This window comes from Chinchilla lanigera, unplaced genomic scaffold, assembly GCF_000276665.1.
Source record: "Chinchilla lanigera isolate Chin_1 unplaced genomic scaffold, ChiLan1.0 scaffold00024, whole genome shotgun sequence".
Lineage (NCBI taxonomy): Eukaryota > Metazoa > Chordata > Mammalia > Rodentia > Chinchillidae > Chinchilla > Chinchilla lanigera.
In genome coordinates, this window is record NW_004955425.1 from 27,674,318 (window position 1) to 27,688,706 (window position 14,389).

Consider the following 14,389-nt stretch of genomic DNA (forward strand, 5'->3'; position numbering starts at 1 on the left):
TACAGGTTTCTCTTCTGTCTTTCTCTTTCCTTGCAGTTTATCTACCAAAGGATGTGAGCATTAAGCCCAGGCTCTTATTGCTTGTGGACACACGTGGTGCACTTCGACATGCTCTTCTGTTTTAGGTGTCGAGTACACTGGCAGTTGAATCCACAAGGTTGACTTGACTCATGTCTGTTTACACTGTTGTCAAAGAACTAAAATGTCTAAATAAAATATGCATTTTGGAAATAAAGAGAAACAAATGATAAAATCTCAAAATTAAAGCAATTCTGATGGCTGATTCATTAATCTATTTACATTTCATGGTTTGATTTCTGCAAAAAGTAACAGGAGGATAGTTTTTGGCTATTCTCTTCAGGGTACATATTGTTCAACTCAGCAAACCGATGTTCCTTGATGGGAGGCACGACGTACAAAGTAAGCAAATAAGGTCTGCATGTAACTAAAAGGCCCTGGCCTCATTCAAGACAAGAATATAACCGCAACTCCTAATCTGTTATTACTATCTTATTTAATGACAAACAGGCATTATCACTTCAAGATGACTAAAAAATACATACCATTTTGAATGTATAATTTAATGTATTTGAAAATAAATTAATGTCTTTATAATTAAAGTCCTGAAATATTTCCTTTAGAATTTTATTAATCAGAACAATGCTAGTTAAAAACAAATCTTACAAACACCTTACTTGGATTACACCACTGGGATTCACACTGATCATGGTACAAATCCCACGAAATGCTGAATCTTTCTCCTCATTGTCTCTTATGTTTCTCAGGGAGGTACACCTATTGGGTTACAGAAGCAAGTTTAGCGTTTCAGTACAAAACAGGCTCAGTCACAGTGCTAACAGACAGTATTTAATGGAATAAGCACAATATAGAGAATATGTATATTAAACACGTTTTCAGGAAGTTTTACTTTCACTTTCTCATATTTCTTAGATGCTGGGTCCAACTTATCGCAATACAGTGGCAACAGTGAAATCACATTTTCTTAATAGACCGTATCTATGAAAATGTACAGCTGATTTGATTCTCTCATTTAAACTAGTGAGCCTGAACCAAGAGGAATTAGTAAATTAATTTTAAAAATTGTATTATGACTTGTATTCCATTAAACACTACTAAAAATGATTTGAATCAAAAGTTTATCAATTGAAAGAAGCAGAACATAGGATATACTGCCACAATATAAACTGTTACTATACAACTTATGGTATAGATGTTTAACTTTTACATTAACAAGCAAATAAGATATTATACATAACGAATTTAAATATGTCTTTAATGCAATCCAAGTTTCCAAATTAATTCTAAAAAAGAAATATAATGCAAAAACCTATAATTTATAAAAGTTGCATGCATCTTAAATTTTTCTGGTGGATATTTAAATGCTTTTTATGTATAATCAAGCTTTTTAACACAGCAAGCATGTGACAATCTTATCCCATGCATCAATTAGTCGTTAGCCACAACATAAAATAAATATACATGACGATGCCACTGAAAAATCTCACGAACCTGATAGGACAAGATTAGTCACATGGTTGGCAATGATTAAGGATTGTGATTTTTGTAACCAACTGAAAATATATCTAAAAGTGAGATAGAGAAAGAAAGAGTGAAGAAAAATGAATTAAAAAAAAAGATTGAATAATACACACCAGGGTCTTATAAACTGCTGTAGCATGGGGGCCACCTCTTGAGGACAAACGTAACCAAGACGACCAATTGTTATTGCTAAGGTAACGCAATCACGGTTATACACCACCAAACGCCAACCAAGACATGAGCAAATGAGGGGGAAGGAGAAAAAATAAAGAAAAAACAACAAATAACTCAGAAACAGAAACCAACAGAATTTGTGTATGATAATAAACATAAGATTTCACCAGTGCTGTTTATTACCACCCCCTAAAATAAGGGGCAGCAACATATATGGCATACTCTTGAAAAAAGAAAAACAAAAGGAATTAAAAAAACTCTAAAGATTGAGAGAACACCAAAAACCATGAGATATTGCTTTCTTCGCTCAGTAAAGTATCAAATATTCTGCTAATAAAAAGATGAGCGATTAATATGAATGGATTTAGAATCTTCATTCAAAGCCAGTCAAAATTTCAAAATTTAACATTTATAGTTTTCATCCCAAGAATTATTAATAAATGTGATTATATTTATGAATCGGCTATTTAAACACATTACGTATGTACCTATAACAGTTCAAATTTATTTTTTATTTTCCTACATCTTTTCTTTCCTTTTTTTTTTGAGACAGGGCTTCACTATGTAGTTCAGGCTGACCTTGAACTCACTATGTAGCCCAGTCTGGCCTTGAACTCAAGGTGATCTTCCTGCTTCAGCCTCTCAAGTCCTGGGATTACAGGGGTGCCAAGGATTACCAAGCCTGGCAGGCTACACCTCTTTTTCAAGTGATTTCATTCTTTGAAAATTATCTAGGGAAATTAATGCAAATTTTGATAGTTCAATACTTTGAATTAACATTTTCCAAAACAAACCAGAGGATATTTGTTGCCTGATTTCAAATCAAACTGTCAGATTTCAAGCATTATGGCAGTCACTGAGTAGATTGGAAAACTGCTATGCTATGTCAAATACCATTCCAACAAACCTCGGAACTCTGATGATAGTCCACTAATTTCAAGCCATATCTGAAATAAAATCCTAATAAAGGAAATTTAGACAGTCCACTGTAATAACATGTGGACCACAGGAAAAAATCGTCCATCTTTATTACGAAAGGTATAACACGAAACAGGTAATACATTATACCGATTACATGCTAATATTTGATTTAAAAAAATTTTGAAGTGGACAAACATATTCACCATCAAAATTCAAGAACTCCTTAGACTTACAAAGCACTAAAAACAAATGCAACTCAGAACTGCATTCTGCAATTCAAAAGTACATACATATAGATACATTTGTACACAACAGGCAAAAGTACAAACAGAAAACAAACCATGAGGTGCTTTAATGGTGTTCTCTCAAAAACTTACAATTTAACCTTTCATAAAAAAAGGGTGGGGGGATAAAGAAAAATGTTTAAGGATTACTTAAAGCAAACTACACAGATACTACTAAAATTCAGCAGATTCGTATGAAGCCAGAAAAAGAAAACCTATGTTCAAAAGACACAAACTATGCAACATTCTCATTAACAGGCAAGTATGAACAATCCAATGAAACATGCGATAAAGCAGATGATGGTCCATTGAAAAAGTTCAGTGTAGGATATACTACTTGGAAAAAAGCAAGTAACGAAATACTGAGGAATTGGCTTTACAAAAAAATTAAGTTAATGGTAACTGAGCTGCTAAAATCTACACTCAATGACTTTTTAATAATTAAAGAACTCCGTTTATGGGGGTAAGGAATGTAGAAAAGAGTATTCTACGCAGACACTTGTGGTAAAAGTAATCTAATGAACCCAAGTGCGTTTATCAGTGTGATTTAGCCCATCAACTTGTAGCATATTATCAACAATTTTATGACTTGCTTAGGATATAATTATACTTGGAGTATAATCTTATAAATAAAGCCAATCTGTTAAAGGAACTGTAACAAATTCATCAGCTGATATCCCACAAGAAACTTTATTATACATTACACTCAACATTTATTTGTAGTTATGCATTCACATTTAAAAATAAATAGGAAATTTTCTTTAGGCTCAACAGTAATTTTACAATGGCAAGTGTTTCAAATCTGAATGTTATGTATAGGTACTGTGTTCTAAGGAGACAAAATCTTTTAAGATTTCATAACTATCCTATACATAGACTTTTATACTTTTCAGCAAGAAAATCTAATTCACTTTGTGAACTAAACAGTACCCATACACCTAAACAGCCAGATAATTGTTTCATCATTTAAAAGATTTCCTTCCATACCAATAAACATTATGGTTTTAATCCATTAGAAAAAATAGACAAATTAAAAATTTAAAAGACCACATTAAAATGACCTTGAATATAAACTTTCTTATTTGGAAAACCTCATTTTAATTTTCGTCCAGTATTTTTATTGGACCCTCACTGCTATGAATAAATTACTAGAATTATCTTAGTACACAAAGGAAGGAATGTGCTTCAATGAAAACAAATAATTAAATAAAACATTATTGGCAATAATCAGGGAGAATGGAAAGAAAAGATTCAATCACTCCTATATGTGTTCTATAGTATGGAAGGTATTCTTTAATATAAACATGCCCTCTATAAATGCAAAAGAGAAACAAGCCTCCTAAATAAAAAAAATTCTGTAGGGAACTGTTAAATTCCCTATTAAGGAAAATATTTATGGTGGAATACAAAATGTGTCACTGTTAAGCAATTTAGTCACTAAACTGCAATCTATTTTGAGAGTCAGAGGGGCACCAGAGACTGAACCCAGGGCCTAAATTATTAAGTTGCCCAGGTTGGGTCAGAACTTGTGATCCTCCTGCCTCAGTCTCCCAGAGCGCTGGGATTACAGGCATGATCATATTTCAAGATGCCTGGATTGCCCACATTTCATAGACTAAAAAATCACTATTTCTCACCTCCCAGTTTTTCTCTAAGTTAATTTAAAAAGCAAAATTTCTATGTTTCAATGGTTATCTTAGCTGGAATCCACTTTAGCAAGTATTAAAACATGGGAATGTGGAAAAGAAGGTTTTCCAAATGTTTACTAAAACTGGTTAAGGAAGTAGCTAAAATAATGTATTTCACTAGTGAGAACCCAAAACAGATGTTACTAAGCAGCTGGATTTTTAAACTAGCTTTGCTTTGGTTTCTCTACGCATCTTAATTTAAAATTAAAGACAATCTTCTGATCACCATAACAGTTCAGACATATGGTACCTGTATTCTCTAACAACGTCTTTGGTGCGTTGGGTCTGTTTATGATTTCTACAAGCTGGTGCAACACCATAGGAATATAAGGCTGCATCTCTATACCTAGATCATTCCACAAAAAGAGAAAACAAGAAAGAAAAAATTTAATGTCAAAACACAGGCATAAAATATTTTGGTTCCTTTATTCACTGTGACATAAATTACATACACATGAAAACAAAAAGCAAATGAGAACAACTCTGAAAATATCAAGGTTCTATACTTCTTTGGTGGAAAAAAAAATCTTACCCATTTGAATGGAAATTTCTCCAATTGCCCATGTGGCATTGTTGCAGACTGAAATGAACTCTGGATTTAGATTGGTTCCCAATATTGGCATAAAATCAGCTAGGGAAAAAAAGAGTTAAAACTATGTGGTAAACTTCTCAGCAGCTGTCTCTATTATACTTTAAAGAAAATTTTACCAAACACTGTAATGTCAATTACAGAATCATGAATATAAGAAGTATCTATATTAAAAAATATCTTTTAAAGGGGTTGGTAATATTTATCTTAAGAAACTGATGGAGGTAATGTCTGGTCCAGGAAGTTTCACATGAAGTAGATAAAGAAGTATCAATTTGGGTATAGTTTAGGTATCTTTAGAAAGAACTGGTCAGAGCAATCTCATTATTGAACTAAGAAAATTCAAATTAGAAGTGGGGAAAACAGGCCAGGAGAGGTGTCACATGCCTGAAATCACAACTGCTCAGGAGGCTAAGCCAGGAAGAATGCAAGTCCAAGGGCTAGGCCTGGGCAAGATCCTGTCTCAGAATAACAAAACATTTAAAATGGGAGAGTTGTAACTTGGTGGTACAGCCCTTGCCTGGTGCATGTGAGGCCCTAGGTTCAATCCCCAGTATTAAAAAAAGAAAGAAAAAAAAGATAAATGTAATTGTCTTCTAAGCAAGTTTTTTATATACTGACTTTAGTCTTTCTGTTTTGGTGTGGTACAAGGGATTGAACTCAGCACTCTACAAGTGAGCTATATATCCCCAGCCCTTTAAAAAAATTTATTGAGACAGCCATCTCAACTGCCAATTCTAACCCCCAACTTGAGATCTTTCCACCTCTGCCTCCCAACGTGATTGTGGTTGTTAAAGCAACTTCTACCCTAGTGTTCGAAGTGTGGTCTCTATCTTTTTCCATTAAAAGGTAGAAAGGGCTCTCAGAGAAATGCCTCATTAAAGAACAAGACAGGAAATGCTTACACTAAGCCTGGACTATATTGTTATCACAGAAGAGACTCAGGACAACCTGATTAAACTGCCACTGCTAGCAGTAAGAACCCTTAAGTATCATAAATTCAAAAGACAAATATCATAAATTCAAAAGCTAAACTCTGAAACACAAAAGCTATCTTTGGAGGATGTCGGGAATCAACAGAATAGTTTGAAGACTAGTAAATAAAAAGAAAGAAGTAATTATCCTGCAACTATTTTATGATTTGTCCTAAGTTAACAATTTATTGATATGAGGAATGTCTTGTATACAATATTCTTACCATTAAATGAATAATAAGAATTTCACACATTTTTAACTCCTAATAAATTAGTGGATTGCTACGGTTTAACCCCTCCATGTTAAAATTTAGTGGCTACTGTGGCACTGTTAAGAGATGCATTAGATTATTAGAGCTGTGAGAGGATTCATTATAGGATATCCAGCTCTAGCTTTACAGGATATTAAAACATCACTGTCTCTAACCACTGAACACTAGTACCTCCCCAATGTTTTTTTTTAAAAAAAACCTCTAGACACTGATAAATGTTCCCACAGAGCAAAACTATCCCCAGTTAAGGATAATCTAAACAGTAATTATCATGGTTGCTAACATTTACAAGAAAAACACAGCCAATACACCAAACAAAAAGCACTAAAACCACCGTGATGCCATTTAAACTCCTACAGAAAGAACACAATCCCATCTATAAATCTCTAAGAAAACAAAAATAAAACTGGAGGCTCGCTAACCCTCAGGCTCTAGAGTTAACTGACAGGTACTCCACACACGAAGGGCCAAGGAACATGCGTAAATGACATCAGAGACACAACCAGTAAAATCCATGAAGAAACTCTAGAACAAAAATTGGTTTTCTGTAACAACAAAAAACAACTGTAAAAAAGAGATTTGGAGATAGGTACTGAAATATTACAAGTTTAAAAATAACTGGAAACTTCGTGTCTATCACTACTGGGATATGGAAAACATGATTTATAACATGTACTGACAACGGGATGTTATTTTTTCTGTTTCTATAGGTCTTAAAACATTTTTTGTAGAATAATGTGTTTAAAAATTTAAACCTTTCCATATAAGTTTAATAAAAATTGTAAGTTGGGAGTCATGGTGATATAGGGCTACAACCCTAGCTATTCGGAGGACAGGGAGGCAAGATGAATCACAAGTTTCAGGTCCAGCCTACACAACTCAGAGAGTTCTCATTTTAGAAAAAAAAAAGCTGGACATGTATGTAGCTCCATGATGGAACACTTGCCTAGCATGTTGCAAATCCTAAATTCAATTCTCAGCACTGCCACACTAAACATCTCCCTGCAAACAAACACACCCCAGAAACTACAATTACATGGTAAATATCTGTACCACCAACTTCCCACAAATTCATTTTTCTTTTAGAGTAGTTAAGACTTAGAATATAATGACTCAGTATAACATGTTATTGCTCCAAGTTTGGAAAATAATTTATTCTAAACCACAACTGTGTCAAATGAAAATCATTTATGCCAAATATGTTCTAAATAAAAGTTCAAATAAAGTATAAATAACTGCCACCAAACATGTTGCACAATAAGAAGGAAAGCCTCCAAAATCACTTAGCCTGTGCGACAGCATTTGAGTTATGACATTCAAGGAATCACTATTTATTTTCACCTAAGGCAAGAATACGTATTATGCTACTAAAACAGAAAACAATTCATCATTTATTTCAAAAGTGATATTTAAAGTTTCCCATTGTACCTTAAAAGTACGTTGGTATATCAGAGAAGAAACCCTGATTACAGTGTTACTTGGGTTTACAAACTTGTTTATTTCACAATTCTGGAAAAGATGGCCAAGATCATGTTTGTGTGGGAAATACAGCAGCAGTTGTGTTCATCACCCAATTTAGAGTACACAACAAAAAAACAAAAACAAAATCTCGCCAAGTAATTTTGTTTGCAAACAAAACCATTTGCAAACAAAAGTGTTCATGAATCAAGGCACCACTGTATTAGTATTTTGGGGTACCCCTACCAAAAATGGACTTCTACCAAAAAGAATGCTACTCATAATATATCCAGGCTTCATTGGAGGGCATGTCCTATTCTCTAAGCTGGTACCATTCAAATTTCCTGCAGCCACACGTGCACCTAAAGGGTGCTAAAGTCATGGTGAGCTCAAGAAACAACAGGGATTCCCCACAACCTGCCTGCTTCAATCAGAGCATCTTAACTTTAACCAGCCACAAAATATAAATGCTGAGACTCCATGGAATTTTTAAAATAAAAATCAGATATGAAAATAATTTAAAACCATACCCACAGAAAATATTCATACCTATAAAAGGCTTTACATGCTGAAAGCAAGCTTTAGTCAGGTCACCTAACAGGGCAAATGAACTCTGCCGAACTTCTGGCATTTTATCCTACAAGAAAGAAGAAGTAGTTAACTCCAATGTAACATAGAGAACTGGGTTTCAGTTCATTTTAACCATAGAAGTCTCACCTGCATGCACTGATACATTAGTGTTAGGATGTTACTTCGAGCTACCAGCTGTTCAATGTTGCCTCCAAGGCCCTCAGCCAGGCCACTGAGCAAATCAAGAGCCACTATCATAAAATCTTTATCTGGAGCCTCATATTGATCTGGCTGGGCATTGTTTAGCTGAAATTGAACAATATTTTTGCTTTTAATTGGTTACTAAAAAAGTCTGGACACATTATACATTATCTTTAGAAGTGTTTATGATGTAGAAAGGGAAAGATATTTTTTAAAAAAATACCATGGCTTGTGCAAGAGTCTTCTGTACTAGGTTTACACAACGCTGATACACAGGTTCACAGTACGGAAGGAAGCCAGACTGCAGGGCTGTGGCAACTGAAGACAGGCACTAGAAAGAATAAAGCACACATGCTGTATTTTCTGGGTATGTTTAAGATTATGATAAATGCTTCGAACTACTCAAAAAGGTCCTCGTCATTTATGAGCCTCCTTTACTGGTCTACAGCAACAGGTCTGTCTTTTCAAACCTCTCCTTTGGATGTCTTCTCATTACTGACATCCTGCTAGAGGAAGAAGTTTACTCAGAAAAAGGTAAGACAGTTTCTACACTTAAGTTTTATCCTTCAAGGCTGTATTATTGTATGTTCATATTTTTTCCTCAAATTTAAGTGATATACCTATTCATGTTCCCATTTTGGCCAACAATACGAATGAACTCTGCAGGGACATTCTGAGTCTTTGCTGGAAAGTAATATATATACTGAACATGTACAGACTTTCCCCTGAGCATGCAACAACTACTTACAATGCAGAAGGAATTACAAGTGATCTAGAGATGATTTAAAGTACACAGGTGAACATGTACAGGTTATACACAAATGTTATTTTATATAAAGAGCTTCCAACACCCATAGATTTTGTACAGAGAGGGGCTCTGGAACCAATCCCCATATTAAGAGATATCATAGGTAGATTCTTACAGTGTCCCCCCCCCCTCCCCGTACAGGGAATCGAACTCTTGCCAGGCAGGCGCTGGGCCGCTGAGCTAAGTCCCCAGCCCCAATTCTTACAGTATTGCTGGACCCAAAACTAGCCATTGCTCTTAGTCACAGAAGGTTTTACTTCTCTGCCTAACGAGAGAATACATGGCAAAAGTGGATGACCCTTATAATAATCGGGGGAACAGAGCAAAAAAGACTGAACTTGCTCTGTCAATGCTAAGTCAACTTGGTGTAAGTTACCATGTTTCACACTGAAGACTGTATTACATCTCTTTTTGGTTTAAAAAATACCTCTAAGCATACACAGAAAAAAAAACTCAAATTAGAAAGCAAATGTACAAAGTGAAGTCCTTCCTTACTGGTACCAAGTCCCAAGTCTACTTCACATGTATATGCACAGACAGGGGCTGGGGATGTAGCTCAATGGCACAAGTGCCTGCCTAGCATTTGCAAGGTCCTGAGTTCGATTCCCAGTACAAAAAAAAAAAAAAAAAAAAAAAAAAGAATGTGCAAGACAACATCAAACATATAAAAGAATATCACATAAATACAGTAGGTGCAACTACAGGTGTGCACCACTATGCCTAGCTCTGATGTACTGTAATTAAAGCATTAAGTTATACGTTTATTCAGCATGTCAACAGAAATGGGTCTATCAACTTATCAACACTATTGATCACATACATCCATTTTAGATTAGAACCCATGCTACTGAAGCAATACACTGTTAAAGTAATGAAGTACTACCAACCCAGCATACCTCAAGTAAAGGGAAGAGATCTTTATCTTCATCCTTTAACATGTTCCATTTCTGGATCAGTGGAGGCATTAGCATCTGAATATATTCCTAGTTATAATGATGAAAAACATATAAAGCTCCACTACCATATGTAAACAAGTCCATTTTGAGTCTATGAAAATTAAAATCCATTTAGAGCAATTGTGTAAAATCATTACAGAATGTATTTTAAGACTCATTCTTTGCTCTACAATCTTTGTGAAAATTTTCCTTTGACTATCCTTTAATTTAAATAACCCTATTTTACTTTTGGTTTTGGTTTTTTTTCTGGTACCGGGAATCGAACTCACGACCTTGCGCTTGCCAGGCAGGCGCTGTGCCGCTGAGCTAAATCCCCAGCCCCAAATAACCCCATTTTAAAGTCATTTTATATCCATTGGAAATAAAAAATATTTATCAATAAAATGCATCACTGTATTAAAGTGCACTACCTATTGAACCACAAACATACTAAGGCTTATTCTCCAATGACATTTTTAATCCATTCTTTCTATAGGCTATACTACTACAGGCAAGGAACAGAACTCCTCTGCACCCCTATTTAGCATTTTGGACCTATCACCCCAATTTCTAACTGTTTTATACAGTGTACTCCCTATTAACAGTACATTTGGAAGAGAAAATATAATACATGCAATCTAAAGCTACAATGTTTATGAACATATGGAATTAAGACATCCAGAATACAAAAATATTTTTCTTTTTTTAAAAATTTTTTTCCCAGTACTGGGAATCGAACTCATGACCTCACGCTTGCCAGGCAGGCGCTATGCAGCTGAGCTAAATCTCCAGCCTCCACAAAAGTTTTTTTTCATTCCTTTCCCTCTATTTATTCTAAAAAAAAATATCCAAGTGTTGGTGCAATAGTATGATGCTCTAATTTTGACACCAAGTAAGTGCTTATTTTCAAAATACTGTTTTTCATCATACCACAATGATATATATGCACCCATGTTTATAGCAACACAATTTGTAATAGCTAAATCATGGAATCAACCCAAATGCCCATTAACTGAGGAATGGATAAAAAGGATGTGGTATTTTTATATAATGGAATATTACTTAGTTTTAAAGAAAGATAAACTCAAGGCTTTTATAGGTAAATGCTCGCCACTAGAGACCATATTCGTAAGTGAAATAAGTAAGACTCACATGTGTAAACATCGCACTTTCTCCCTAGTATAAGAACCTGAAAGAGCAAATGAAATCTAAAAAGTACAATAGATAGTGATAAAGGGAAACTCCTCGAAAGGAAAGAACTAGGATGAGGGAAAGGAGAAAATAAAGGGGGGGAAATTATATATATATATATATACACACACATATATATATACACACACACACACACATATATGCAAGATGGCCGGAATAATTGTATTATTAATTTCTATTGCTTTCTTGAAAGAAACAGTTGATATTTAACTGTTTGATCATTCTTGCATGTCTGTATTTGTTTATGTGAGTAACCAATATGAAGATAACAGTATGTAATAAAACCATTGTTAATTTCTTTTTACCCTGTCTGAAATTCTGTACTGTTTTTATTGTTCTTATGTTGTTTTATGTCTATGTTTGTTAATGTACTTTGGTTCTTTTATCTCTAAAAGTAAAATAAAAATAAATAAATAAAATAAAACACTGTTTTCAGGGGAATACACTTGCTCCTTTTGCTTTCTTTGTTTCAGTTCTGGGTAGAAACCCAGGACCTCGAACATACTAGGTGAGTTCTACCTTTCAGCCATTCCCTCAGCCTCCATTTGCTGCTTTTGTAGATTTTTTTTTTTCTTTTTTCTTTTTTTTGAGACAGGATCTCATTACGTAGCTCAGGCTTGCCTGGTGTAGTCCAGGCTGGCCTCAAACTTGCAATGATCCTCCTGCCTCAGCCTCCCAGGTGCCAAGATGACAGACAAGCACCTCCACACCTGGTTCTGTAAAATCCATATTCTTAATGTAGCAACAAGTCTTGTTTCCAAATAAATGCTAACCTATGAGTACTGCTTATGCTATTGTATTTTCCCCACAACAGCTGTTCATAGATACTTACTGGTTTGTTTAAATGATGTCCTACTGAGTCTGCTAATGTTCCTATGGCATCATAAAGAATGAGCAAGTTCTTATGCTGGTATTTACTAAATGCGAAGACCAAGGTATCAAGTATATATGCAAGATAAGGAACAAGTTCTGTACAGGCCTCCTCCTCTAGGGTAGCAAAGGCACTAAAATTAAAGCAAAAGAATATTACTGTTGCATAAAACTAACAGCTTACAATAGACAGGAAACTAAATCTACTGCTTGTAATACATTTATTATTCATCTATAATACATTTCTTTATGCATTCCTTGCCTTGTATAAGATGCTTATTTTTATTTTGTTTAACATTTCCTATTGCTTCTTCCTTTCCAAGAGACTGTCACCCATGGGCATTTGCTTAACTACGAAGGTAAAATTGAAAACTACAAATGTTTTTGGTCCTTACACTTACTCATTCAACATACTTGGTGCTTACTACTTATACAGTACTGAGCACTGAATACAGCAATGAACAGAATAATGTCTCCATTTTCAGGGAGCTTAGATTATGCTGAAATCAGAATTAAAACTATTAATTTTACTTTACACGTCCTTCTTTGTACACAGATCAAGGGCTACAAAAAGCTGATAGGAAGTTTCTAATGTGAATGTGTTTAAGATGTAAGAGCGCAGTAGTTCCACTACTCACCATACATTGAGGTCCACAGTGTATTTGTTAAGATAATATGTGTTAAATGTAATTTTTAGGAAAAATGTATAAGCAATAAAGAAGATACTGCACCTAAATGCAATCACTTCAATTTGAATCTAAATTTATCTTGATTATAGACATTTATCTTCTGTTTCACCCAATTTGGAATTTTCCTAAAGTGACAGGCTTAAGCCATAGATTAATGAAAACTAGTTGTCAGCACTCTGAACAATTTATAAATTTCTTTCATGGTACTTGCCTTAAATAGTGTATTGTTTTTTGATATTTCCTGCTAGCTTTAAGTTTCAAATTGGCAGGAACTGTTAGTTAAGCATTCAATATACATATAACAATTAACAGCTAAAACAATACGCTGAATGAATAAACTGTAAGAAATCAGAGTCCATCCTCCCCAACCTTAAAAAAGATTTAGTGTAATTAGTTACTGTAGACGCTTGTTAAACTTATTTCCAGTTCATCAAAAATTAGAACTCTTTTCAGACACTACTCTTTTAGATCTAATAAGGTTCAACTCACATTTGCTTTGCTATTTTAAGTTATGTGATCTTATTGAAAAAGTTGGTGGAAAGCCAATTCTACAGGGACAGGTAACAGATCTAAATGTAAATGATAAGCTCTTGTAGTACCTAAGTTTGTTCCACCAAACAAAGCACCTGTAGGTCTGATACCACTCTAAACCCACTGACACAGATCCATGAAAGCACTAAGAGTCACGGCTGTGAAGTAACCAATCCCAGGTCTATGTGGTGGTTACTCTACAGACTACCACGCGGAGCTACTCAAACTTAGTTGTCCCTTCAAAAAAGAGCCCTACTACTATCACTTCAATAGTCTGAAAGAATGAAGGTCAAACATGATCCTACTTTTAGAGCCACTATGATGGCCATATTTTGATTTAAGTAAAAACTTCCCAACTAAACAAAATATAAAAATATGATACTGTGCAAATCTCAAAGCCATACGCCAGGCCTATAAAAACTGCACTAAGGGGGCTGGAGATTCAGCTCAGCAGCACAACGCCTGCCTGGCAAGCGTGAGGTCGTGAGTTCGATTCTCAGTACTAGAAAAAAAAACAAAAAAAACTGCACTAAGAAATAGTAGCAAGGAAAACTAAATTTAGGGGCTGGGGATTTAGCTCAGCGGCAAAGCGCCTGCCTGGCAAGCGCAAGGTCGTGAGTTCGGTTCCCGGTACCGGAGAAAAACCAAAAAAA

General features: G+C 34.8%; 1 protein-coding gene across 5 annotated transcripts in view; it reads right to left on the reverse strand.

Annotated features, from left to right (window-relative positions):
- Positions 1-14,389, reverse strand: part of Tnpo1 (transportin 1) — an 82,830-nt gene that overhangs the window by 8,227 nt on the left and 60,214 nt on the right. For all 5 annotated transcript variants that reach the window (XM_005386080.2, XM_005386079.2, XM_013514849.1 and 2 more), the window contains exons 14-22: positions 12,479-12,650; positions 10,396-10,482; positions 8,915-9,022; positions 8,638-8,796; positions 8,470-8,557; positions 5,160-5,258; positions 4,878-4,973; positions 1,674-1,749; positions 696-795 (exon numbers count right to left, since the gene is read on the reverse strand). In XM_005386080.2, coding sequence (XP_005386137.1) covers positions 696-795; positions 1,674-1,749; positions 4,878-4,973; positions 5,160-5,258; positions 8,470-8,557; positions 8,638-8,796; positions 8,915-9,022; positions 10,396-10,482; positions 12,479-12,650 — 985 coding nt within the window. The remainder of the gene's footprint in view (positions 1-695; positions 796-1,673; positions 1,750-4,877; positions 4,974-5,159; positions 5,259-8,469; positions 8,558-8,637; positions 8,797-8,914; positions 9,023-10,395; positions 10,483-12,478; positions 12,651-14,389) is intronic.